This window comes from Aulonocara stuartgranti, assembly GCF_965226115.1.
Source record: "Aulonocara stuartgranti genome assembly, chromosome: 13".
NCBI lineage: Eukaryota > Metazoa > Chordata > Actinopteri > Cichliformes > Cichlidae > Aulonocara > Aulonocara stuartgranti.
In genome coordinates this window covers 9953173-9979035 of record NC_138949.1, presented here as the reverse complement: position 1 = coordinate 9979035, position 25863 = coordinate 9953173, and the positions used below count along the sequence as shown (strand labels likewise).

At 43.2% G+C, this 25863-nt stretch overlaps 1 protein-coding gene across 2 annotated transcripts in view; it reads right to left on the bottom strand.

The window, feature by feature from the left end:
* Positions 1 to 2611: 2611 nt before the first annotated feature.
* Positions 2612 to 25863, bottom strand: part of sorbs1 (sorbin and SH3 domain containing 1) — a 42392-nt gene continuing 19140 nt past the window's right edge. Inside the window, exons 12-27 of one of the 2 annotated variants that reach the window (XM_082557751.1) lie at positions 24929 to 25043; positions 21770 to 21853; positions 17687 to 17736; positions 15657 to 15835; positions 12167 to 13621; positions 10959 to 11023; positions 10587 to 10757; positions 9932 to 9978; positions 9477 to 9591; positions 9208 to 9333; positions 8893 to 9087; positions 8169 to 8690; positions 7469 to 7564; positions 6345 to 6532; positions 6132 to 6238; positions 2612 to 5807 (exon numbers count right to left, since the gene is read on the bottom strand). In XM_082557751.1, the coding sequence (XP_082413877.1) occupies positions 5740 to 5807; positions 6132 to 6238; positions 6345 to 6532; positions 7469 to 7564; positions 8169 to 8690; positions 8893 to 9087; positions 9208 to 9333; positions 9477 to 9591; positions 9932 to 9978; positions 10587 to 10757; positions 10959 to 11023; positions 12167 to 13621; positions 15657 to 15835; positions 17687 to 17736; positions 21770 to 21853; positions 24929 to 25043 (3583 nt within the window). In that variant the 3' untranslated portion in view covers positions 2612 to 5739. The remainder of the gene's footprint in view (positions 5808 to 6131; positions 6239 to 6344; positions 6533 to 7468; positions 7565 to 8168; positions 8691 to 8892; positions 9088 to 9207; positions 9334 to 9476; positions 9592 to 9931; positions 9979 to 10586; positions 10758 to 10958; positions 11024 to 12166; positions 13622 to 15656; positions 15836 to 17686; positions 17737 to 21769; positions 21854 to 24928; positions 25044 to 25863) is intronic. The other variant, XM_082557750.1, reaches the window with a different exon arrangement.

Below are 25863 nucleotides of genomic sequence, written 5' to 3'. Positions count from 1 at the left end.
AGCTTCTTTCCAACGGAGATTGCTTGATCTCCAGGAACTCCTTTAAATTCAGCTGGCCTTTTAGGGCCTTTCGTTTAATTTCTCTGGTGCTCTTGCTTCCTCCCCTGTCCAAAGACATGCATGTTAACTGATGATTCTAACCGGGCTATTGGTGAGGGCTCGATAAGGTGTTTACAGTGTGTGGAATAAAACAAATCAAAGTCTAAAACACTTTGAGTGGTCAGCAATGCTAGAAAAGCATTACATTGTATGATGACAGCTGTGCTTTTGTGCACACCAAAGCAGTTTAACCACTGGAAGGCCACAGCCTCACTGTGTCCATGAAATTCTGCTGCGTTAACCTAGAAGCTGGAAGCTAAAGGTGTTCAGGCAGGAACTTTGTGTTGTTGAACATAACTGAGACCTTTTTTGGAGGAACTTGTAGTGTTTCCTCAGAATAATGAGGAAGATGTGAAGCACTTTGCCAACTCATGCTCTGCGGCTTGACGAACTGATCGGCCTGATTGCTCACTTTAAAAAAAACACCATTTAATTTTCATCCTCGTGGTGAATGATTGCGTAACACTGTGAAGATACTGATACAACTCAGAAGTGCTGTAGTTCCTGTGTTACTGAGAAGATGCACAAAGTAATTCAGAATAACATCATATGAAATTGCAGGACACTGCCGATCCTCCCATTCAGCGAAGGTTGATAATACAGTACTGTAAAGTATTATCATTGCATTTGGTCAGCTACAACACCTAAGGTGACAATTTACTACTGATTCTTGGTACTGATGCCTGGATGTACAAATAAGAGAACCACAATTGATGGCAAGTATTAAAACACAAAATAATATCAAAGATTTTGCATCATACACTGTGAAGTTTGGCCAAAAAAGAAATTAAACATTCTTTGCTTTTAATTTAATTTTTCATTATTATTAAACTGATATTAAACAACAAAAAAGTGCAACTTTGCGATGACCACATTATTTTTAATGAAAGGACGTTTCTCTGAAAGCAGAGCAGAGTGGTACCTCTTCCTGTTTTGGACCTCTCACAAGAGCTTCAGTTCGTTTTAGAGACGTCGGCCTGCCCTTGCGTCACCGTGTTATGTGCAAACTTACCATTTATGGTAGAGCTAAATCCCAGGATGTGGAATGTGCCGCTCCCAAAAACTGAATTCCTGCCAGAGGGCCTCTGCTGAAAGTGGAGGAAAAAAATAAAGGGGGGGCAAGGCGGCCAAACTGAATGAAACACGTCCTTTCTTGTGGGTTTTGCTTTGTAATGTTAGGTATGCCAAAAAGTCTGTGAGCCTGTTTTAAAGTGACGCTGTTATCAGTTCAAGTGGATATGGATCAAGTGCTTCTGGCTGTTCTGTCAGCAGGACTCTGAGCGGCTTTCAGCATTTGTTCACTGTGATTACAGGAGTCTGACATTTATTGCTTCATTTCACCCAACAGCATTCACCCACTTTCCTGAGTGCAGCCACAACACTGCACTACATCAGAAATGATCATCAGATAACACAGCTGACGTTCAACAGTCCAGAGGTGAACAGCTCCCCTTCGAACCCGTCTTGTAGGCAAAGTTTGAAGATCTGCTTTTTCAAAACAAACAAACAAACCAAACATAACCCCCACACCCACTTCATTAGTTACACCTTGCTGATACTGGGTTGGCCTTCATCTGGCACAGATTCAACAAGGTGCTGGAAGCATTCTTCAGATTCTGGTCCACGCTCACATGATAACATCACACACTTTACATCATGCAAATCTCCCGTTCCACTACATTCCCAAGGTGCTCTATTAGATTGAACTCACTGACATGTTCAAGAAACCAGTTTGAAATGATTTAAGCTTTAGGACACCAGGGCATATCTTGCTGGAAAGAACCATCAGAAGATGGGTACACTGTAGTTTTTCAGTTTCCTGTTTTTAACTGTCAGTAGTGGGGTCTTCCGCTGCTGTAGCACATCTGCTTCAAGGTTTGATATGTGCATTCAGAGATGCTCTTCTGCATCCTTTGGTTGTAACAAAGTATTATTTGAATCAGAGATTTTCCCTTTTTCAGATCATTCTCTGCAAACCCAGAGATGGCTGTGCTGGAAAATCCCAGCTGATCAGCAGTTTCTGAAATACTCAGACGAGCCTGACTGGCATGACCATGCTACATTCACAGTCATTAAATCACCTTTCTTCCTCATTTTCATGCTTGGTTTGAACTTCAGCAAGTTGGCACGCCCCCTTCCCGAAATGTACTGAACTGCTTTTGAGATCAGCTGATCAGAGAGTTATTTTAACTAGACAAAGAGGTGTACCCAGTGAAGTGGCTGGTGCTATATTTAGGACCCCGGTGATCCTGTGTCCAGAAAAACAATTTAACTTGGCAACTTAAGTGCTTAAAATACTGTTAGTAATTTACTTTAAACACTTGAATATACAGTGCTGAATTCATTGTTCGTCTTTGCAGGTTTTCGTCTATTACATTTTCTAAACCAACACTCTTTCTAATGAGCCAGGATGAAAACTCACATGCTCACACAGCCGGAACAAGTTGGCCAATGCTAAAAACGGACTTTTCCCCTCAGATTTTTGTCAAAAAACAAAACTGGCAACACATGCAATGGTTTAAATGGTTTATTAAATATTGCATAATACCGAACACAGCAGTGTATAGTATCTTTATTTTAATATTGTCAATGTAACAGCACTGCAAATTGAAGCAAACAAACCAAACCTGTTGCAGGCTGTGCGTCCGTTTTTCATGAGTGTTAATCATGTCGAAGCGTTATGTCACACTTTTAGGTTCTTGTACAGTAACAGACAAGTTCTTAGTAAATGTTCTCCCGTCACAGAGACTCGAACAAACGGGGAAAATCAGGGTTACACAAAATACGTCATGGATACATTTCAGTGATACTGAAAAAAAAGAAAATGAGGCACAATTTTTCAAACATAAGGCAACATGATCCTCACAAATGGCAGCGTAATGTTTAATCTTTCTGTGCTCAGTAACGCTCCACTCTGTGCTTTGCCAATAAAACAAAACAAAAAAATCCTTCAGGCAAAATAAACCACTGCAAGTGACAGAGAGTTCAATCTGACGCTCCTATTGCTCGCAGTCTATTTTTTATTTTACATATTTACAATCCTTCATTTGCCGAACTGTTCAATAACGTTTCACACGTTTTTTTGTGTTTTTACATGTTTACACTGCCTGCAACACATTCATATATTCATACATTCATACATCCCGTGACGTTTTACGGACAAAAATCACAGAAACAATCTATTGCCAATTGTTTTGTCACTAAACGAGTGATTATTTGCCCGTCGTGCAGTGTGTCTGAGAAGGAGCAAACCTCTCTACGTCGCAACAGGATTCATTTCGAAAGGCGACAGCTCAGCAGACTCCCGACTAATCAACACTTTCATGAAGAGCTGGAGTTACAGAGGCGGAGGTAAAATAAAAAACAAAACACGCTTTTGTGATAAAATGAAATGCCTGGACATTAAAAACAGTGTGATAAAAAGGCAAACCCACACTGCAGTGTAATATATTCCGTGTGATATCTCGCTGGGAAAACATTTTTTTGCTGATGTTGGCAAAGTAGCGGTTGTGATCTGCACAGGAAGAAAAACCCAATCTCACAGGAAACACTGATTGTACTGACCTGGCTTAAATGAATGTACTTCATCAATTAATAAAGTTCAGATATGACCTACGTGGTGGCCACATGCACAACTGTAGCTAACACATCATGGTGCAAAAAACAAAGACACTGTCGACATACGCTTCTAGATCTAATAAGTCTTATCTGTCTTATGTTTCTATACTTCAGCTTATCTTTCAGATTTTGTGTGTTCATAAACAGCTACACTGTAGGCCCTTTAATTTGAGTTTTTGGATAAGAAGGTGATGACAGCGCTTCTCTGAGTTCCACTGCTCACTACCATCAATCTTCCCAACATAAAGTACGATTAGATAAAAATACTTCTTTAGCAATTGCGCAACGAACTACCCCCGTCTGCTGCTCCGAGCAGGTCATAACAAGCACTAAGGGTTTTTTTTGGACACACTACCCGAAAGCTCTGCACGGCGCAGACACTGATGATGTGAGGGCGCTCGTGTGTTTGTGTGTGTAGGATCTATTCTGACACGTTACCGGATCTGATGGCGCTGGAGATGTGGGCGCTCCGTATTTGCAGGAAGACGGCTCTGATGCTTTGGTAGCGGAGATCAAAGCAATCTTCCATCGGCTATCGGCCATTAAAGGCTCAAAAAAGCGGCGTTCACCGCGTCATTACTTCTGTTTTCTTTAAGTTAAAAGTGCAATTATTAGGGTGTTGGCTGGCTGATAGTGTTTCATGCTCCAGTGTGATTTGTCAGTCTCTCAATGATCTTATAGTGCATGCTGTATTAATGCTGACCTTACAACTGTAGTCATTATGAATGAAAATGTGCAGCCGTACGTATACAGTTCTCTGTACGCATTTACATATACAATCATGTCAGTAAGGGCACAGTTAAAATCTCAATACGCTCTAAAAAAAAATCACTGATTATTTACTAAGACACCTTGTTGGCTTTGACTTAAAACTTGAAAGAGTTTTAGGTCATCAGTGCTATTACACTGTTAGGAGCGATCTTCCTAAATGACCAAACAGGAAGTTAAGTGCTACCACGCCTGTCCTGTGGTTGCTCTGAAGCTAGGCGTCTACCATCGGCTACCTTAAAGGCATCAATAATCAGCAAACACAGTTTTAAAATATACAAAATATAGGATGTGCATATACACAGTTTTTGTTTCACTTTTATGACACATGCAATAAAATCTGCGTGTCCTGTAATATGTGTTTGCAGTGGAAACTGAGAAAAAGAGAAGCCAGCAGCACACATCAACATTTTAGAGTTTCTACTCATGCACACGGCTGTTAATAACTTCTCTGTAGCAACCTTTGGATAGAGAATGAAGACAATACTGTATTCAATGTAACACACTTGGGCTACAATGAGTTGTGAATGCTGTGAGGCAAATACTGACTTTTCTGATGATTCAGAAAATGTGGAGGAAAATAGTTTAATATTTTAAAAAGGGTCATTTTACATAAGGCTTTAAGTATTTAGAGTACCAAGGGCACTGACTTTAAGCTGTTTTTTTAAGGGAACTGTCTGGTTAACAGGGTCATAGAGTGATCTGATCATATTACAGGTTTTCTTTAAGTAGCTAAATCGAATCAATTTCATTCACGATACCTGATTTACATCATACTTTGCCAGCGGTGTTAAACACCTCTGGCCCTGAAAGATCAAAACACATTCTGACGCCTCCCCAGGTCCAGTTCAGGTAATAAGATCCACTCCTTTTATCCATACACTGCTCTGCTGCCTGCCTCTAGACTGAGGTGCTACGCAAACTCTTGCATACTGTAAAATTACACACACACAATAAAAGCTATTACGTGTACGTCGAAAAGCTAATTTGCAGGAGGCTTTCACAGAGAAATTCCACGTATGGAGACCGATGACTTCTGTGGAGACGTGCGTAAAATGTGATGGAGGTGTTTGGGCAGTGAGCTGTCCCCGTCTTCGCCTCGTGCAGTTTGACATACCTGGAGCCGATCTGATCACTTTCCCAGATAAAAATATTCGCCCGGCTAAATGACTATTCTAACCAACAGCCATGCGCGGTAGTTATGACTTCCCAAGCTTGACAGGCAACCGTGTGTTACAGCCAGATTAGATAGCTTTACAGTTTCACCTCCTTCACGTAATTCCCCGGGAAAGTCCCAAACTGTTTTGTCCGCTTTGATGTACCTGTGGAGGAAAAGAAAGATGAACATTGATCAGATTCTTTCTCAGATTTAATGCTTACATGACCTCAGTGTTAGTACCAAAATAACCCCTTTGAGCTTTATTTAAAATTCTGTACAGGACCTGAGCATGCACACTGCACTCAATCCTCTGCTGTCATTCTTTAGAAACTCTATATATGAAGGAGATGACACGCTGAAAGAACCCTGAGTCTGCACATTGCACGCGTGCAGTCCTTTTTTGGCATTTTGCAGAAACCCTATATAGATTAATGTGACACACCGAGTGTGACCGCATCTCTGAGGAATCTAGGCCTGTGACACATACCAACGAACCAGCCGTCATCGCACTTCTCCATGACGCTGACGAGATCTCCCTCCTGCAGCTCCAGCTCGTCGTCGTTTTGCGGCACGTAGCTGTACAAAGCCTGAAATCTGGAGCGGCATGAAGCAGGGAAGACACAAAGTGTGAAATCAGCAAAGGTCTGTCTTTACCTAGAATATTAATAAGAGTCTGAAACGTGAAACAGATCTTACTCACATTCCACAGTTCAGACGGTTCGGCTCCGGGCTGCTGCTGTGTGACTGGGGTTGCTGGGAAATGATGAGAGATTGTTTACTGGGGTGGGGGTGCAGTCTATGAAGAGAGTCATTATGGTGGTGGGACAGGGTGCTGCAGTACCTCACCGAGGTCTCAGCTATATTCAAGATCTCATTACACACTGCCTCCTAGTAGTAGTAGTAGTAGGTGAAGTCGTCAGAAAAGAGAGAGAGACCCGGCCCACCGAGAGTCCCGGAGGAGGCCGAGGTGAAGGTGAGGAGGGGAGGTGAAGAGTTAGAGAAGGGGAGGTAAAGTGCAAGACAGGAAGGTAGGTCCGGTGAGTAGCAAGACAGAAAAGGATGTGATCCGTTAAAAGCCAGGAGAAAAGGTAGAGGGGGTGTTGGCCCAACCCGGGAGAAGAGGCATGAAATGGAAGGTCACCAGTAGAAGCATGTAGACAGGAAACATGAAATATTAGTTCAGTTGTACAGGATATAAGGCAGTAAGTGCACGCAGTATTAAAGGTGGGCTGACAGATTCAGCTTGAAGGAACAAAATAACCTCTTTGCTGCTAAAAGCTCTGTGAGCAGACTGATGTACATTCAATATACAGCTCAAGTCGGTAGCCTGTTAGCTTAGCTTGACAACTTAAAGGCTCAGGCTTATACTTAATGATAAAGCCAAACAGTAATTTAAGAGTAGCTTCACATAATTTTCTTAAAAAAAAAACTCATCTGTGTTTTGATCGGCCATGCTGCATTTTAAATTTTGACATAAAGACTACATATTAGAACAATAACTGTGCTTTAGAGATGCTGGTGGAGAATTTTATCAGCTCTGGATACATTTCATTTCCCCATTTTTTTGGTATTTATGCTAAGCTAGCTATAGCGGCTTCGTCAGCTGCAAAATGATTGATATTTAACTATAACTTCAGCAGGAGAGTAAGTTGAACTTCTGTTATATCATACGTCTAATATGTATGGGAGTTCAAGGTGCTGTGAGTCAAATGGATCTGTTAAGGTGGTATGTTTAGGATGGCACAAGATGAAGTCAGGTAGCAAACTACACATGCTCTTTGTAAACCTTTAACAGAGGTTCAGGAACACTTTCTATCACCTTACCGCAAACGAGTTAACATTGTTGTTATCTTGGATATCAAACAGCATCACAGGGCTTCTGGTGCTTCGTCCATGATGGTCGGCCTCATTTTTTACAAACTGTAACACAAAAAAAGGAATTCAAAATGAAAGCCTTGCACTGCATATCAACGTGCTGCGAATATGATCAAACTCCAGCGTGAGTCAAGTTTCCTGCAGGTGGATATTTCAGCTTCACGGCAGCTTGTCACTGTCCAAACAAAAAAACGTCCAACCAACAGAAGCATCTAACTTGTCAAGCTTGTGCACGGAACAACAACATGCATCTGTACGCTGAAATTTACAGTATAAAAATCAGAACTTATTATTATTGCAGATCAACCCTGGAAATGCAAACACTTGTCTTACAGCTCTCTGCAGCTAGGAAATCTAAGACTTAATACATAAGCACTCAAACACAGTAAACCATTTGCATATTAGTGGCTCACACACAACACCATGCAGACTTGCATATGTAAGCAAAGTGACCAGTTCAGTTACTGTCTTTAAAACTGAAACCAGCTATTGGCTAAAATCACCTTCAGGTCAGATCTACCAGTTAGTTCTCCACAAAAATGTCTGCGTCAGTACTCAAGAAAATCTACTTTAATGTCTCAAACTGTGGCATAAGCCTGTGTTCCAGAGTGAACTTCAGATGCAACACCACACACCATGCAGAAGATACCTCTGCAGGGCTATTTCGCCTGCTGCCCGGGCCTGCGCGGCCCCTGTCCCCCTCTGCGCCTTCCCCCTCTGTCAATTCCTTCTCCCCCCTCAGCCAGCACTCCAGCACCGGCCCACTGCTGGGGCTCACACTACGTGACACATGTGGGGAGGAAGGAGAGAGCAGGAAGTCCTCCCCTTGAGGCGGGGTAAATGTGAGGGAGGGGGTGGTCGAGTTGGGTCTGGGTGGGTAAGGCGGGGGTAGAGGGGAGGCGGATGGGGAGGCCATGGGGGAGACGCAGTATGGGCTGCCAGTGATGGGAGGCACGGGGCTGGCAGAGAAAGGTGGGGGCAGGTATTCGCCCCAACGGTATGACACAGTGGGCAGTGGTGGCAGCGGAGGAGTGGGAGCCGCAGGGGGACTCCCACCTCCCACAGTCAGGGAGATCCACTCAGAGGAGACAGCATGGACCTCAGGGGACACAGAGCGGCGGGGGGAGCGAGGGAGAGGCAGAGGGGAGGTGGTCAGACGATTACGGTACAGCTTTTTAGGGCATGATGGAGACAGAGAGAGGAAGAGGGGTAAGAGAAAGAAAAAGCAAATGAAAGACAAAATCTCTACACAACACAAATTAAAAGGTGGGCGTCGAGGTGTGTGTAGAAGGAAAATCATTTTTGGATATTAAAAGCACACAGAGGTGGTGGTAAGAGAAATTGCTCAGTGATCAGTGTGTTTGAGTCCCTACCTGTGGTGAAGCATTGGTGCTGCGCTGAGGTGAATGGCTGACAGGTGGATCCGGGTACTCCACCCCGTTTTTGACCCGTGGTCGTTTGTGAACTTCTACATAGGTGACGGGGAAAATGCCTTGACGATTGGTGCCTGAAATTTTGCCCTCATACCAGTTCTCGTCAACTCTGCGAATCAGTGTAATCCTCTCTCCCTGAACACACACAGGCAGATCCACTAATCAGGGTTTTAAAAAATCCTTGTTTGGATTAAAAGAGAAAGGGAATAAAAACCCGCTAGTTAATAGTTTATAATAACTCTTATTAAGTCACACCTTTCTGAAGGACATTTCCACAACTGTGTCCCCAGTGAAGTTAAAGCGGGCGACAGCTTCTCCATATTCCAGCACCTGCACTGGGGCACTTTTCTTTGGCTGTGCTTTCTCTGTGGGGGGGAGGAGCTGTGCAAGCAGACAAAACACCCAAATGTGACCAACCAAGAATATAAAATAGGGCATAAATTGTGAAAAGAATCGATTCTGAAATGCTTTAAAAAAGATATGAACTATGAGTCACAAATAACACACATTAACAGGCAATATACCTCAACATAGCTTCGAGGGAAAATACCAACTCTTCCATGATGTTCACCTTCATACCAGTTCTGATCAACTTGTCGAATGATGTACACAATGTCTCCCTTCTGAAATGGCAGCTCCCTGAAAATACAAAACCAACACACATTTAGAGATTAACCTCTCATAGTGTAACAAGATTGAGATGCTTTGAGGATCACATGGGTGGAATATACAGCATCACTTCACGGTCAAATGGTAGTTTTCTGTGATTGTTACATTTTTTTGGCACTACTTTATTAAAAGTTGAAAAAATTACTTAATATTACTTAAAAATATTACTTAAAATTACTTAATTAAGGTCCACTAGGCAAATATTTAACTCATTGGTGGTGTTATCCTTGCTGCTGCTTTGAGCTTCAATGCATTTATGGTATTTTCTATAAAAAATATATACATATAAATTCTCATAATTTCCACTTACTTTAGAGTTTCTGCTCTGAAGTCAAAGCGAGCCATGGCGGGCGTTTTCTGTGTAGATATATAAAAACAAAAATAAACGTCTGTGACTGTTACTATTTGGCAGCAGCTACACCAGTGTTATTCTCTGAATCGCACTGAGTGAGTGAAAGTTTCCCTGAAGGCTAAATACCTTAAATGCCTCCATCTTTGTTCTTTTTGGCTACTACGCTCTCTGGGCTTTGGCATTTATGTGCGCTAAGAAAAGCTTTTCCTGGAATTTGTTGTTAGCTGTAAATCTGCACTGGCCTCTCTGAACATAAATATTCTAGCAATGGGAAGAATGATATGTTTGCGACTGAAAGGATGACTTGACCTCGGGGGCATGCTCAGTTAGAAGCTATTGTGTGTAATGTGCGAAACAGCATGCATGCCCTGCCACTCTGGATGTATAGCTGGTAAACTGAGTCCACTCTGCAACTTGAATCAAAATGTATATGGGAAATATTCCAGTGATAAACAGGTCAAATCTTGCCTTCTATCATGAATTTTTGACCAGGAGTGGAAAAGCCATCTGTGCCTGCAGAGACCTCCCCCCACAGCCTGACTCACAAAGTGACAAAGCATCTGCCGTCTTTCTTCCTGCTTACACAAGGATAAGACACTGCCGTGCATTGTACCTCTATGCCCGATTTCCTTTTCTCTGTGTTATCTGTGATGTTAAGCAGGTCTCCAAAGCGCTCGTTGGTGATGAACTGGTGGTGTGTGGGGACAATGCTCGTGTGTCGCCTTGATGCTGTGTCAGCCTCTTCCTGTTCCCGCTTCAGCCGCCGCTGCTCCTCCAAGATTTTCTGCCAGGAAACCAGACTGAACTGTTTGCACATTCCAGATATGGGTCTCTACTCTTTTATTCACAGATCCTTTGTTAGGCATAACACTCATGTTTCACAATAATCTTTATCAAAGTATTTGTGTTCAGAGGGTTAATTCATGAATTTTGCACTGAGAGGCATCAGTTATGAAAGTCTGGATTAAAGTTGAAGAAAATTCACCTCTTTGTCCCCATGACGCCTCCTCAAAACTTCATCCTGGCTTTCTCCGTGAGCTGGGGAGGAGTCTGAAACAGAAACCGTGAGGCGATTATCCCGTGAAGCGTTCTCACTGACCACCTCAAGGCCAGCTTTCAAACAAAAGAAGATGGTATTGCAGAAAACTCTCAATTTAAGTGAAAAAAAATCTCAAAACAATACAAAAAATATAACCATGCATGATTTAAATAAACATCTTTTATTTTTGCACCACTAAAACAAACAGCACACGCACGTTAAAAAAAGAAAAATCCTGCATGCACGTAGGAATGAACACAGAATGACCCAATGTGTGTTCATGACAAAGAAAAAAAGAAATGCAGGAAAGAAACAATGTAACCTACTGTGTCATGGTCAAAATAAATAAATGTGACATCATGACTTTACTGATGTTGATCGACCAACCAGCATCCACTATTTTACTAAAGAATCCTTTCAGTATTGCTAACACCGCCGTACCACCATAGATGTTTCATTTTGTGTCCGAGTGAGGGCCACAAGAAACAGCTGTTAATGCTTCAGGCTTTCTATCAGATGCTCAGAGTAGCATCTGTTATATGAGATAAGTTAAAGCAGGAAACATCCTGACAGGCTAAGGAATGAAACATGGTAGATGTGGACAGTCCCAAAAAGCAGAGAGGGTACAAAAATGGACACAATAAGACATCAGTTTGAGAAAGCCTTTGCTCTGTTAAATGCCTAAATATCAGAGTCAATTCCTAGAAATGTCGCTTTTACATAGGATGGGCATTTCAATGCAAGGTAATGCATTCAAAGTTTAACATTACATCGCATAATATAATAAAATACTGCTTGTTTTCGATGTAATGCCTATGCAGACCTACGCAGCATGCAAACAACTCAAATCTGATGTCCAGGGATTATATACGTTACCAAAAGCTTCCTGAACCTCCCCTACAGTCACTGAAGTGTTTTGATGCATTTGTGGGACCATACTCATTGACAGTGAAATGGAAGGGCACCGAACAGCACACTCATAATGAAATGGAGAGTTCCCTGTCACTTTGTAAACACACCACACAGACTGGAGATGGAAGGTGGTGGCATTGCTTTGTGGAGAAAAGGGACACAAGGTGAAGATAGAGTCAAGATAAATGAAAGACCACACAGGGAGGGAGGGTGACAAGTGGTGAAGGGATGGAGATAGCCACCTCTGCGGTGAGCTGCCAGCGGCTGCAGTAGGTTCCCGTTGGCGTCCAAGCCCTGCCCGTTACTCAGGTAGCCAGTGTTGTTTTCCTCTCCGTTACTCAGCCTCTCCAGAACCTCCAGGGAGGACAGACGCTGAGGGATGGAAGGTCTGAGCTCAGGCGAGAGACTGATAGGCCTCTGGGTGCCCGCTGGCACCCTGGTGGCTAACAACATCCTCCGAGTCTGATGGGACTGTGGGTTCTTCCGTAACCTGAAGGGAGCGGGGCCCATGAGGAAGAGGTTTCCAGGTAGTGTGGTCTTCTTCTCTGTGGGTGGCTGCTTCTCCTGCTGGTTCGTGGCCTGCTGCCTCTCATGCCTGAGGATAGTGGTAAAGCGGGTGTAGGAAGCTGGGCAAGAGCCTTTGCATTTGCTGGGTTTGAGGAGGAGTTGATTGTTCAAGTGGTGCAGGAGGTGGTGGTGGTGGTGGTGGTGGTGGAGATGGCTGTGTTGCGGAGGAGATGCTGTAAGCATCACTGAGGGGCTCTTTGATTCACTGATGTTTTGGTGATTTAGTTCTGGGGAAATTTCTCTCAGGATTTGTTCAACTTCTGCTTCTGTGTTACAGGGGGATTCAGTTCTGCTGTCATGTCTGTCCTCAGTGGACGAAGCAGCCTCCTCCACCATCACACTTTCTGGTGACATGTCCTCCTCCCCAGAGCTCTTGGCCTCCTGCTCGTCCAGGTTGCAGACATCAGCCTGCGTGTTGTTGGCCACTAAAAGGGACTCTGCTGACACTGCAGAGGCCATGTAGAGGTGGGCAGGGCTGTGGCTGGGGCTGTGGCTGGAGTGCAGGATGGGCAAGGAGGAGGAGCGGCTGGGAGCCGAGGTGGAGCGCTGGATAATCATTTCAAACTCGTTGACCCGTGAGGATACAGTATCCCGTGGAATGCTACCCCCATCATCTGCCTCTGACCTCTCATCCCCGTTGTCCTTTGGTTTTTCAAAAAGCGAGGTCAGGCTACGGACACTGCCGTGTGGGCTGCAGCCGGTCGAGCTGGGCCGCTGGATGTGATGCATGGTCCTGTACAGGCTGGAAAAATCTGATGCGCTTCTCCTAATTGCAGGGGAAACATTTCTGAGACCATCGCCACACTCACTCCCACAGCTGGACCTAGAATCTGAATGTTGGGCCTCCGCTTCAGCACAGTCTGTGTCACATTGCCCCGTGTAGATATCCTCACAGCTGTGGGCCTTCGGGTGCCTGGCATCTTTAGTCCTGCTGTCCTTACTGTTGCCACAGGGTGGCAGCAGTTTGGGCTTAAACTTAGAGGGCAGGATTTGGGGTATGCAGGCTTTGGCAGCAGATAGAGGCTTCTTACTCTTACATTGGTTACCTATTGCATTACTGGCAAGACTCGATCGACTATTTACAGAGGAGCAGGGTGAAATTATATAGCCATTCCCACCTTTATAATCCACTGGCAAGCATGCAGGACAACAGAATAAACAACATATTAGATTACAATGGTCACAGGTTTACACACATACACACTAAAACAGTCAGGCACAGTTCTAAAATAAAGACCAAGTTCCATCAGAAGTTGATGAGAAGAGGAATCAGACTTGATGCACTGTGCATCAAGTAATATATGACTGTTAAAAAGCTAAAAGCTAAAAAACATGGTGCTGCAGCAGGGGATAAAGTTTTACAAAGATAGAACTAGCAGATTCCCCGTTTATCAGTATCACTGCGAACAGCAACATAATGAGTGAAACAGGAAGTATCAAAAGGGTAATATAACGTGAAATGTTATGTGATGTCGGAGGTTATAAAGGACTCACTAAACAGGGACTACAGTAACTGACATTTTAAAAACAAACAAAGAAGAATGCAAAACCTTTCTGTTATCTATTTGTATTCCAGTAAGCAGTAAAATTATCCTCCATTGCGTTATCCTCCTACACAAATCTCCTCTCCTTTTAGCAATTACACAGACGTCTACAGTGATAAATGGCTGCTGGCACCAGTGCTAATACACCGCTCCTCCTACACAGCTGCAACCCCCCCAAACAAAAAAAACAAAAAACCCCCCCAAAACTATTCTGAGTCGACCTACACAGTGAAAAATGAAAACCTATGAGAAATACTCATGTCAGTTCCTGGCTATACTAAGCTTGTGACAGCACTACAGATGGCACTGGGAAATGACACAACGCTTTCGCATGCTGCGAGCCACTTCTGTAGCATGAGTGACCAATCTGTCGTGTTCGTATCTGCCAGGAAAAACACACGCACTGAGGAAGTTAACTTGATATACTATCCAAGTCATATGGCAAGTAAAGAGTTACCATTCAGCCCACAAAAAAAAGCCCAGAAGGAGGCTCTGTTCTTTGAAACACAAAGATATTTTTTAAATTTTATTTTAAGAGCGCAAGGCAGAAACACATGATGATGATGAAGTGTTCCTTGCACTTGGTTATGTCTTCGGGCTTGTCTACACTCTACCTTCTGTGTCTTAAATAGAAAGAGACTCTAATGATCAAGGTGGCGCCTCAGGCGGGAGGGTGAAACAGGAGTGTGGTAGTCAGTTGACTGGAGAGCCAAATTTATTTACCACAGTTCAAATGGTTAAAAGTCAACACAAATTGGTCCAGAACAGCAGATGTAAATGGCTCTTCTTTTATAAGATTCCTGTAACAGTCATATTTTATGGAAAATACACCAAACTTTAAGTATTGGTGGGCAGTTTATAATCTGCTTATATCCCTAATGTAATGTACTGACATGTACTGGGTCAAACTGCCTCTTACACTCTTTTTCTTACATCTCTTCTTCTCTCCACCTGAGTGTTTCTCTCTCTAGCCATGTGCGCAGGCATTCCAGCCTCTGACCCCACACTGACAGCTGACTTCCTCATGCCCGCCCACCCTCTGTGTCCTTTCTGTTTATCTCAACCCTGTCTGGCTGGGTTGTGAAGAGCAGAGCTCGTTTTATCTCACGCGTATCTCCTCGTCCATCCCCTCACTGGCCCTTAGCTCCCTGGCGCTGGAACGCTCTGGAGTCTTGCCCTAAGCCTGCCTAGCGACTGGCAGCTCACAACTGGAGCAAGGGTGGGTGGGTGGGGGAGCCCCAAGGTTAGCTTCCATCGACTTAACAAGACAACCTCACTCCCTCCGTGAGTTTTCCAAAGCAGATACAGTACACGCTTGATGAAAACATCCATGGCATTAAAAGCTTCTGGGGGAAATGAATGCTGTGAGGTGATTGGCCAATGCTGTGTGGTCTGGGAGCAAAGGAAAATGTGTGAATTCCGACATAAAAGTAAACAGAAACAGATGTATCCCTGTCTGATGATTTGAATGGTCCAGCATCACCGCCTCTAACTGATTGGTTCTGTCTCGGCAGGAGAAGCCTTTAAAGGCCGGCTGAACTGTCTACCATGTCCACATACATAAACATACACACACCTGCTTTTTTTACTGGCCACATATGTGAAGTAGCTGCTATCCTACCTTTAGAGGAGGAGGAGCTGCCGGGGCGCTTGTTTAGAGCCCGTAGACCTTGCAAGGGAATATCGCCGCCCTCTAGGACACTCTTGTAAACATGACGGTCACATTCTGGAGCCACAGGCTCATCAGTAGATGATCCTCTGTCCTTCTCCACCTCGCTGTGTCCAGACTTGCTTGAGGAGCTAGACAGCAAATCACAGGAACGCAGACAGCTAATTAAACACAGTCAATTTCGTTCAGCAAGAGCTGTTGTTGAATGTTTTTATGATAGCCAAAGGCACACAAATTGGGTAATGGGCTGCCATATGGTTCTTATTTAGCATATCTTGAGGTAATTCCTGTCTTTGCAGACTTGTGGGAGACGAAATAACCAGAAACAGAAAAAAGCTAAACGAGAGAGGGAGAGAGAAAGGCTGAATTTGGAGGCTGATGTTGAGAGAAGACACTGGCTACAACAGATATCTTGGCATTCTAGAGAGGCCAGCAGCAGAGATTTCTATAAATATTCTCCGAACATTCCCACATGGTACATCAGCCCCTGCCATGCACCTGTAAGACTCTCAGGTTAACTCTCTTTCCCATGCTGTCATGTGTTACTCATGTTGCTTCTCTCTCTGTACAAACAATCCTCCCGTTTAAAGAGACGTAGTCGCCAATAACATCTTGGTAATATAAAAACCCATTCAAACCATAGTGTTTAACATCTGCAGTGCTGCCAAGCCAAAGTTTTACATACTTGCGAATACCTCAACAAGAAGCTCTTTCATAGCTGTCAGAGAAAAAAAAAAAAAAAGTGCGCTGCTGGCTATACAGAGCCATTAAAATCACGTTGGCTCTACTTTACTTGCAAGAATTCACATAAACGGTCTCCAGGAAATGTACAGTACAGGAGCCATGCCAGATTTAGAAGAAGAAGAATCTCCAGGGAAGGTTCAAGGAAAATCAGACACCACTGTGACGCTTTAAAAGCAGCAACACTTCCTGCAGGTTAAAAACAGTAACACATTTATCTGGAATGATGAGGATTTCCATGAAATGCAAGTCACTGTGTACGTACTGCTCCATCATGACAAATTTCTCTTTTGTACGTTCATTAGATCAGTTTTAATGAATCTATTTCTGAGAGAATAAGACGCACTCCCATGTGCTGTGCTGCCTCAAAACATACACAAATTTGCTTAGCGTGAGCCTAATGATGCTATTTGGGCAACACACAGCTCTTGAAAAGTCTTCAACTTCAGACAGAGTCAAAAAAAAAAGAAAAAAAAAAAAGAGGACTGCCATAAACATATGTGCCTTTGAAGGAAGTCAGTTTATGAGCTGAGGTTTCCCTTGAAAACCTTTGGGTGAGTGAAATTCCACTCGGCTTTCATCAACCACTTCTTCCTTTCAAATTAACAGCAAATCAGTGGATTAAAAAGCCGGGGTACGAATGTCTTTTGCAAATGCTTGGCCATGATGACATAATGATTGTAGCAGATGGAAACTTCTGGACTGTAAGCGCATGACAGTGACTATTACTCATACTTAAATTCCTAACATTTTATTACACAAACAGAAAAGACAGCATGCCAGTATCACCAGACAAAATTAAAATGATCAAAAGCTTTGTCCTAATGTGAGCTAACGTCAACTCTCATAATCCAGTTGCTCATCCTAGTTCTGTGCACACATTGGAAGGGACATAACGGTTTTCTGAGTTATGCAGCAGCTGGGCAAGTTCCCTCTATCCCAGTGACATCCAGGTTGCTGTCTTTAAATAAATCCCAACATAGCAGCCATGTCTCGACACCACAACCACCACCCCCGTAAAAAAGAAATACGGACAGAGGACACACTGTTCTGGTGGCTTTTTGCCTTATTAACAGGATCTCCTCAGGAAGCAGGAGTCTCCCGGTTGTAGGCGGGCGACCTCACCAGGGTGGAGAAATCTCTCATTGATATTTATACCCATAAGATGACTTAAATAATAATCTACACACTGGAAGGAGGACGCACAAACATTAAAATAAGGAGGAGAGGCATCGACTTACTACTGCTGCAGGTCGGAGGCTGTTTCCAAGGGGCTGAAAGAGGGGGCACTCTGCAACAAACCAAACAAAGAAGTCATTGATAGATCCACAGGAAGGTCTCCTCCAGCTAGAATAGAGGCAGCAGCATTAGCTGTGGCCAGATTCTCTCTTCTCCTCCTCTCTGTCGTTCACTCGCTGCTCTGCCGTTTCTGTCTCGAGCACCCGGGTTTCAGAGCTTCTCTGGTCTGGCTTGGCATGGAGGAGCAAGCGTGTGTTTTGGCATGCAAGTTGGAGAAACAAGCGGCAGTAAAGAGAGTGGAAGGGAGGGGGGCGGTGGGTGGGCGTGAATCGGTCAGGGGGCGCCCATGCGTGGAGGGGGCTGTCACAGGCTCAGCCAATGAACTGCTGTCTCCCGGTGAAGCCATCTCTTTTGTCTGATATTGGGTCGCTCTCATTATCACTGGACCAGACCGAGGGACAATTAACCAGCTGGTGGTGCAAGAAGGCCAAATTACGCACACACACACACACACACACACACACACATATATACACGCTCAATATTCAAGCTCACACACTTGTCAAAGAAAAAAAAAATGCACTGAAACAACATATTATAAAAGAAACAGGTAATTATGTTATAAAGACAGAGAGCAAAAACAAAAGAAACACCACGTGAAGCACAAAGCGAGTGAAATGTTTAAATAAATGTAAGAGTAGCTGTTTTTAGTAGCTGCTGTTATCTCCAAAACATATGGGTGTGGGTGTATTGGGGGGGGGGATCATTCATGCAGCATGGTCGCACCAACATTTTGAATAGTTTACAGCAGACTAATTTTAGCACACTGTTTCTGTTGCTTTCCTCTTTTCGGACGTCACAGCAGGCAAAAATAACAGACGTGACACGGGCACTATGAATAAGAGCACAAGTGTTGTTTGCAAATACGATTGCACAATCCCTACCCCAGCCAGCCCGGCCTTGCTGTTAATGCCACATCCACTTCCCCGTGGCACGACCTAGCGTCCGCTTCCCACACCAACGACCAGACAAGGAACATTCTGAACAGCTCATTTGCCACAACATGCCTTTACACTTAGTTGCCAGGGCAGAAGGATCATTAATAACCTTTCAGAATAAGTGCCTGTCTTTATAAGAACGGCATATCGGGCTGGCAGGTCTATAGTCTGATCTATTTATAAAGCTAAATGTTCCATGTAGACTTGGGGAACACACAAGTGTCACTGAATTATCAGTGGCTCTTCCTTGCTCCACCACATCTTGTATCCCCCCCTTGTATCTGATAGGAAGAAGATGGTGTCCTCTGACACCCCAGGGTAATTGGGCTTACACACACGCGCACACACACAGCATCAGTGGAAAGTAAACAGGAAACAAGCACGGGGCTTATCTGGAGTAAATGAATGGAATCTTAATCTGGTTATTTACAAGATGCCTGATTAGTGTCAGTTTATGTAAACTTTTCTTTATATAAAAGGTGGAAACTGGTCATTTTCAAACTAATCCGACACTGAAATCACTTAACATCAATTATTTTGTGACAGCTGACTAATGCTTTTATCCAGCTTGTAAAATAAAAGTGGAAAAAAGAAGATTGTTTGACAGGAAGAGACATGCATAAAGGATGAAACTACATGTTGTGACAAGGGTCCAATGCTCTATATGGACATGGATATAAGCCTCTGTGAGTCAGTGGAACACCAATGACAGTATTTCTGCAGAATTTCATGTGCATGTTTCCTAACAGGTGTCCCCGTTTACTCAGAGCTCAGACTCCTGTAGGCAGCGTTCATTTTCAAAATAGCGATCGTGAGTGGGTCATGGTAACACGAATCCCATTCTTTCCAGCCCCTTGTTTTCTGTTGATATGCTCTCATGAAAACAAACAGCTTCCCCATTGTGAATGGCCTGTTATAGCCCTCCACGCCCCTCTTCTCTCCTCCTCTAAATGCTTAAAGGTAAAGGTTAAGTGTATAACATAGGTTAAATATGAAAGCACAATGAGCTGGCTGGCTTACGGAGTTGCCTCCTTTAGAATATGTCAGGTGATAGGGGGAGGCTCTATGTAACTCGGCGCTGAGACAGTGTGGCAGCAGCCCTCACGCCAGCATATGCTCGACAGATGGAGTCACCATGTCAGTTACAGGGGGCCAAAATGCTCTTCCTGACCAGAGATACGTGTGGAATTCCAGTTCCCGCAAGACATGTATATCGATGAGCCAGTGCTTGACCACGACTGCCACTGGATGCATTTTCCGGCTCTTGTTGAACCTTGAATTTGTGACTATTAATCAAGAGGGCCATCACTGCAATCATACACAGGTCACTCTTACTTAGTGACTAGAAGTGGCCACTAGTGGACAAGTAACGATTTGAAAGTAGAATTTACACAAAGCCTTGTTGTATAAAAAGGGACTTCAAATTGTTTTAAACCATCCATCCATCCATCCATCCATCCATCCATCCATTCGCTTCCGCTTATCCTTTTCAGGGTCGCGGGGGGCGCTGGAGCCTATCCCAGCTGTCATAGGGCGAGAGGCAGGGTACACCCTGGACAGGTCGCCAGTCTGTCGCAGGGCCATTCCTTGTTTTAAACCAAGGAATCAAAAACCTTTTATTATATTTAGGAACATTTTTCCTAATAATATAAAATGACTTAAAAGTTCTTCTTAGAGGTTCTTCTTGTCAGCACTCTAGGAGTAGTAAAAAGAGAGAGAACTAACTGAAGACAATTGAGATTTTTAGAGACTTCCTTCCATATCTCTAATCCAGTAATACCAAGTGACTGCTGATATGTCAATCAAACTCCAATGAGCCAGTGTGTCTGGCTGGCCCTTTAAGGTCAAATGCTGTGCATACCAGGTGCAGCTTTAGAAGTGACTTTGACATTAAACAGGAGCCAGTCATCAAGCCGAGCTCATCTGGCAAACATCCAGGCTGCCATGAGATAGAGACGGCCGCCTCCACCGCTAAACCTCCTCCACATATACACAAACCCGGAACAGGAGAGCCTGCCTCTACGTCTGGCTGATGCTAGGACATGATCTCATGCCGTAGCCAGTGGTGCCACCTCATATGATCCAGGGTGTGTCTCTGACTGACAGAGAGCGAGGAGAATCAACATCTGTTTGTGTGAAGCCAGCGCTACACTTGTCTGGTGCCAACTAATGCCCGAGGCATGGATTTGTCATGACACTGTATACTGCTTCATCACTGCCTGCACGCCTTTGGTAAAGATAGCAGACAAACAGCAATTATTATCTGAAGTGGCTGGGATTATCTTGGAACCTGATGCTCGTTTGGACTGCAGCCTCTCCAAGTGAAGAGTGACTTCTGTCTGAATCAGCCAGTCCAGGCCTCTGGCTTATGACATGTATGCTAGTTGGCAGGATGCACATCAAAGGATTTCTCTTGGGTTCTGAGATTAAGACATTGAAGAACAGGGTGGTTCCACAAAACATCAAAAGATCCCAATCAATAATCAGAACTTTTAAACACTATTAATCGAAATTGCACATGGATAAAGGCCACTGTTTTCTGCTGTCTGAATAGAATATGCTCACTCTGCCTCACAGGTGCAAATAAAAAGCTGAGATGCTCGTTTTTTGTTAAAAGAGGAACAAAAATAGATTGTTTCTATTTTAGATGCACCTGAGGAAAAAGTCCTGTGTATGATATGATAATCAAGGATGACAGTAGCTATATAAAGTCCTTTGGAAAGTTTGATCCTGATTGGTAATTATACATGTTGATTATTTTTAGAAATTTAAAAGCGAATATAAAAAGTCTAAGAGGAGTGAACAGAGACGGACTAAAGCTTATCAGTCATCGGTATTATTAATCCACATTGATGTGACACATGACAGTAATTTTAGTATAAGAGGAAAGAAAAAGTCCTCTCACACATTACCATATAACTGTTTTAATATAGGACGATCAGGGAAAAAAATAAAAGAGGGATGAGAAACTGACGTAGTCCTTACAGACATACAGTTTGTTTAGACAAAATTTGAACATGGATGTTATCACATGCAATAGAAATATAATACAACATGCTGTCAAATCTGAAGACAGCAGTCACTTACCGCTTTGTCAAACTCCATCTCTGAAAAGAATTTATACCAAGGCTCATTCTCTAAATCTACATCTTCTGGACTTACATCCTGAGTCTAGGGGCATGGTAACAAGAGGAGGAGAAAGACAAAGAGAAGACAGTTCAGACAGCACAGAATATACACACCGAGGAAATGAGCCCATAACATTGACTTGACTGAGCCAGTTTCTAACCAACAGGACAATTTTCAAGCAACGCTGTAGGTGCTCTCAAATAAATTAAAGATATGATTTGTATTGTTTTGAAGTTGATATTTGAATAGTTCAGGAAAGATCTTAGAAGGCTACTAATTTACTTTCTTGGTAAGCAGAAAATGAGAAGATTGTTATAAAGCAATAGCTAGCAGACAGGTCACTTAGCTTAGCACAAAGGCGGGAAACAGACAGTAAGAGACCCCAGGAAACTGCTGTTTAAAAAGTAAAGAAGTCATTTCTGACACTTTAAATTCAGTGAACACAAGTGTAACAAGTTATTTCGTTTCATAAGTGTTAGCAGGGTTGCTGTTTCTCTCATTTTCATCCTTTGTGCTATGCTAACCTGCTAGCTTTAGCTAGATATTTTGACAAATGGAGTGGTATACATCTTGTCATTTAAAGGCTTGGCAAAAAACAATTCAACAGGTTGCCCAAAATGTCAAATTATGCCTTCAACAATACAATACTCACATACACAAACTGTATGTACAACTACAAGCAGCTGGCGATGTTTTCCCTGTCTGCACTGTAAAGCTATGGTCCAGTTTAGAGAGAAAACACTGAGAAATACAAAGAGGATATTTTACAGGAAAATGACTTTAACTCTGAGTATTATTTACTCATTTATTTAACCACTGAAGCATATTGTTAGCCTCTGCTGAATGTCTAAATGCAACTTTGCATCTTTTCAAATACAATAGACTATGTGCACTTAGCATACGCTACTTCCGGTGTGGAAACTCCTGTGGGGAGCTTTGTTTCCGGTGTCCTATTCGTGCCTTGTTTATGGTTCAAAACAAGTTTAGCAAATGAATGAATCAAGCGGCGATTTACATTTCTATAGATGTCTTGGGCATTTACCCAATATATCTGTAAATGATGTTCATCGACTTGTCGATGTTTTTTCCCCCACGCCTCAGAGCAAAAGAGAAAAGGGATTCAAATTTTATATTTCTCAGTATCTGTAAACAGCGGTCCCTCGTTTATCACGGGTGTTATGTTCTAAAAATAACCAGCGATAGGTGAAATCAAGTAGCCAATTTTATTTTTTGACGGTGCAAAACGTTTCATCGACATCGTTGACATACAGTACTGCACTTCGGAGTCACACTGCTAGCGATCGATGCAGCGATTCTGTACTGTACAGGAGAGACGTCACGGAGGAGTTCGTCTGCAGCGATCAGGACGCAGGACACAATGTGACGTAAAAAAAACAAAAGCATGCAAACTTGCACTAAAAATCAGCAAAACAGCGAGGTGAAAGGTGAACCGCGTTATAGGGAGAGACCACTGTAATTTTTAAGGTAAGTCACAACATACCCTTCGTAAATACTAATGTATAGAAACCCTTACCAGCAATCATTCATTTTTTGTGTGGCTTTTTTTCACGGTTTGTTGACATGCTGTGTAGGTGTGTACTTGACTAGCTGATATCGACATAACGGGGGAAACATCTGGTTTGACTATTCTTCACCTGTAGTTTGAATGCTGAACATTTTCCTGTTTAAATCATAAGACCAGTCACTATACAGAGATGTGCTTCTGAATGTGGACGATGTGTCTTCTGATTTTGTAATGCAGTTCTGCTTGTGTTGAGTGATGTAAACAACTGATCGATCTAAACTCTTTAAACGTCAAAGTTGATCATTAGATTTTTTATGACACAACAGTGGTGAGTGTTCCCACCTTCTGCTCTTTGTAACTCAACGCGATCTTTCCGTTTTCGAGTTTTGGACATGATTGTGGAGTATATCTTCGCAGTAGCGATTGACCGCAAAGTAAAGCTACCGGAAATGTACAACCCCACATCCGGTCTCAAACCAGGAAGTTAGCATTTTCTCGTGCACAGGGTCTACTACTTTAGAAGGGAGAAAGGAAAAACACTTTCAGCGACCAAAGATAACACACTATCTATAAAATACAAATGGATATAAAACTGTCCTTTAAGCCTTTTACCGGCACAAAGCTGTTATTTAATAAGAACTACATATCAATTTTATTCTAATCTAATTAACAAGCAGATACATAATGTCCAACAATACATGCATACTCATTCTTGATCCGCAGAAATGTAGTCATATATGGAGAACAACACAACTTTGTGTAACATGAATGGACTGAAAGGAAAATGACCACCTCCATTAACAAGCGCATTCTTCTATTATAACAATTTGAGCTTGTAATTAAAAACAACAGAGCTCATTATTTTACCCCTGTCCCGGGATGAATTGGAGCACACTCCTAATGAATGCACTGGTTGGCACTGCATTCATTAGGAGAATCAGGCTAGATCTTGCCTAAAAACATCTACTAGTTTGATGTAAATGGGCTTCAGACAGCAATTACATAACCAACTAAGTACTTCATTACAATACCGAATATTCCCATGTCCTCAATATTATGTAAGAGGGAAATATAAAAACAGCCACCTGAATCTTATGAGACACAAAAGATAACTCTCAAGGACACTGAGTAATGCTGCATCATTTCCTCATCACAAAGTGTCCAGGTGAGAAATGAACATAAGACAGAGAGCATTGCATTTCCTCTCTAGTAAACACACAGGATCAATGTTTAGTGTCTGTGCAGGGACTCTCGGGATGCTCTCACGAGCCGATTCAGCCCAATAACCTTAAACTGAACACAGGAAGACAATGGCTATCCTTGTAAGTGATACTACTCCGCTTGCTTCCAAACAGGATCGTCTGTCACCGCAACAGGACACCCTTAAGGAATGTAGTGGCTACACATACGTCGCCTGCCGAGCCGTTAGTGAAGCTGCCACTCAGGAGCTTAGACACAGTGGAGGTGGTGGGGGTGCGGGGGTCGCATGATGGGTGGAGTGTGGAATAGCTCACACGACATGAAAACACAAAGGCAGAGAGAGGAAGGGAAAGAGAGAGGGCGGGGGAGAAACAGGCAGGAGGCTAGCATACCGTTCTCTCCAGCTTCAGCACCGATGATTTCCCCGGCTCGTACTCAAAGATGCTCTTGGGCTCGGCGCGGTACTTCCTGGTGTCTACCTTTTTATCTGGGGGCTCCCACTCATTCCTGTGAAGAGAGGCGGGAATTGGGGAAGGGTGGGGTGTGAGATCGAAGACAGCCAATCCTTATCAAGTAGTCTCCATAGCAACCAGCACAGGCTAAGATATCTTTTTTTTTTACGATTCATATATGACGTCCGCCCTCATTATGCCTGCCTCCCTGTCCTCCTCCTCTGCGTCTAATGATGATAGGACAGAAAATTCAATTCACAGTTGAGCCAAATGAGTAATTTGATTAGATAAACTAGATTGGACCTGGTAACAAAAAACAGAGCGCAGCATTTCCTGGGAGAATTTCTTAACAGACAGTCAAGTATAAAATGACTATTCAGAAAAACAGAAAAAAAAATAGGGCAAACAAAAAGCATGCCCTCTTTGATGAGCATCAAGAACAACGCGGGACGTTTCAGCAGCACTGATAACGACGCGTTTAGGAGCGCAGGGCTTCATCCACAAACACCAAGGAACAAGGAAGGTCAGTCCTCAACATGTCATCTGCAGCTTTTGTGGGCAACACTTTATCCTCTATCACCTGTCTGCCTTCATCACTCCATCACTCACGTCTCTGAGTGCAGAGGCAGGCCTTTGTCTGTGCTGACATGCGGTGTGGAAGGTTGACACTAATCATACTTCAAGCAAAAAACTAGAGGACACAGTGGTGGAAGCCAATGGGAACAAAGCATGCTTAGATTTTCAAAGTCAGGGAATAAATAGATTTTTTGCTCCACTACAGTAAGCCCTGCTTATCTACACTTACTAACTCTGTAGGTAAACACAGGCAGTATTTCAGTATTTGAAGTATTCCGAACTGTGAACAGCTTCTTCTT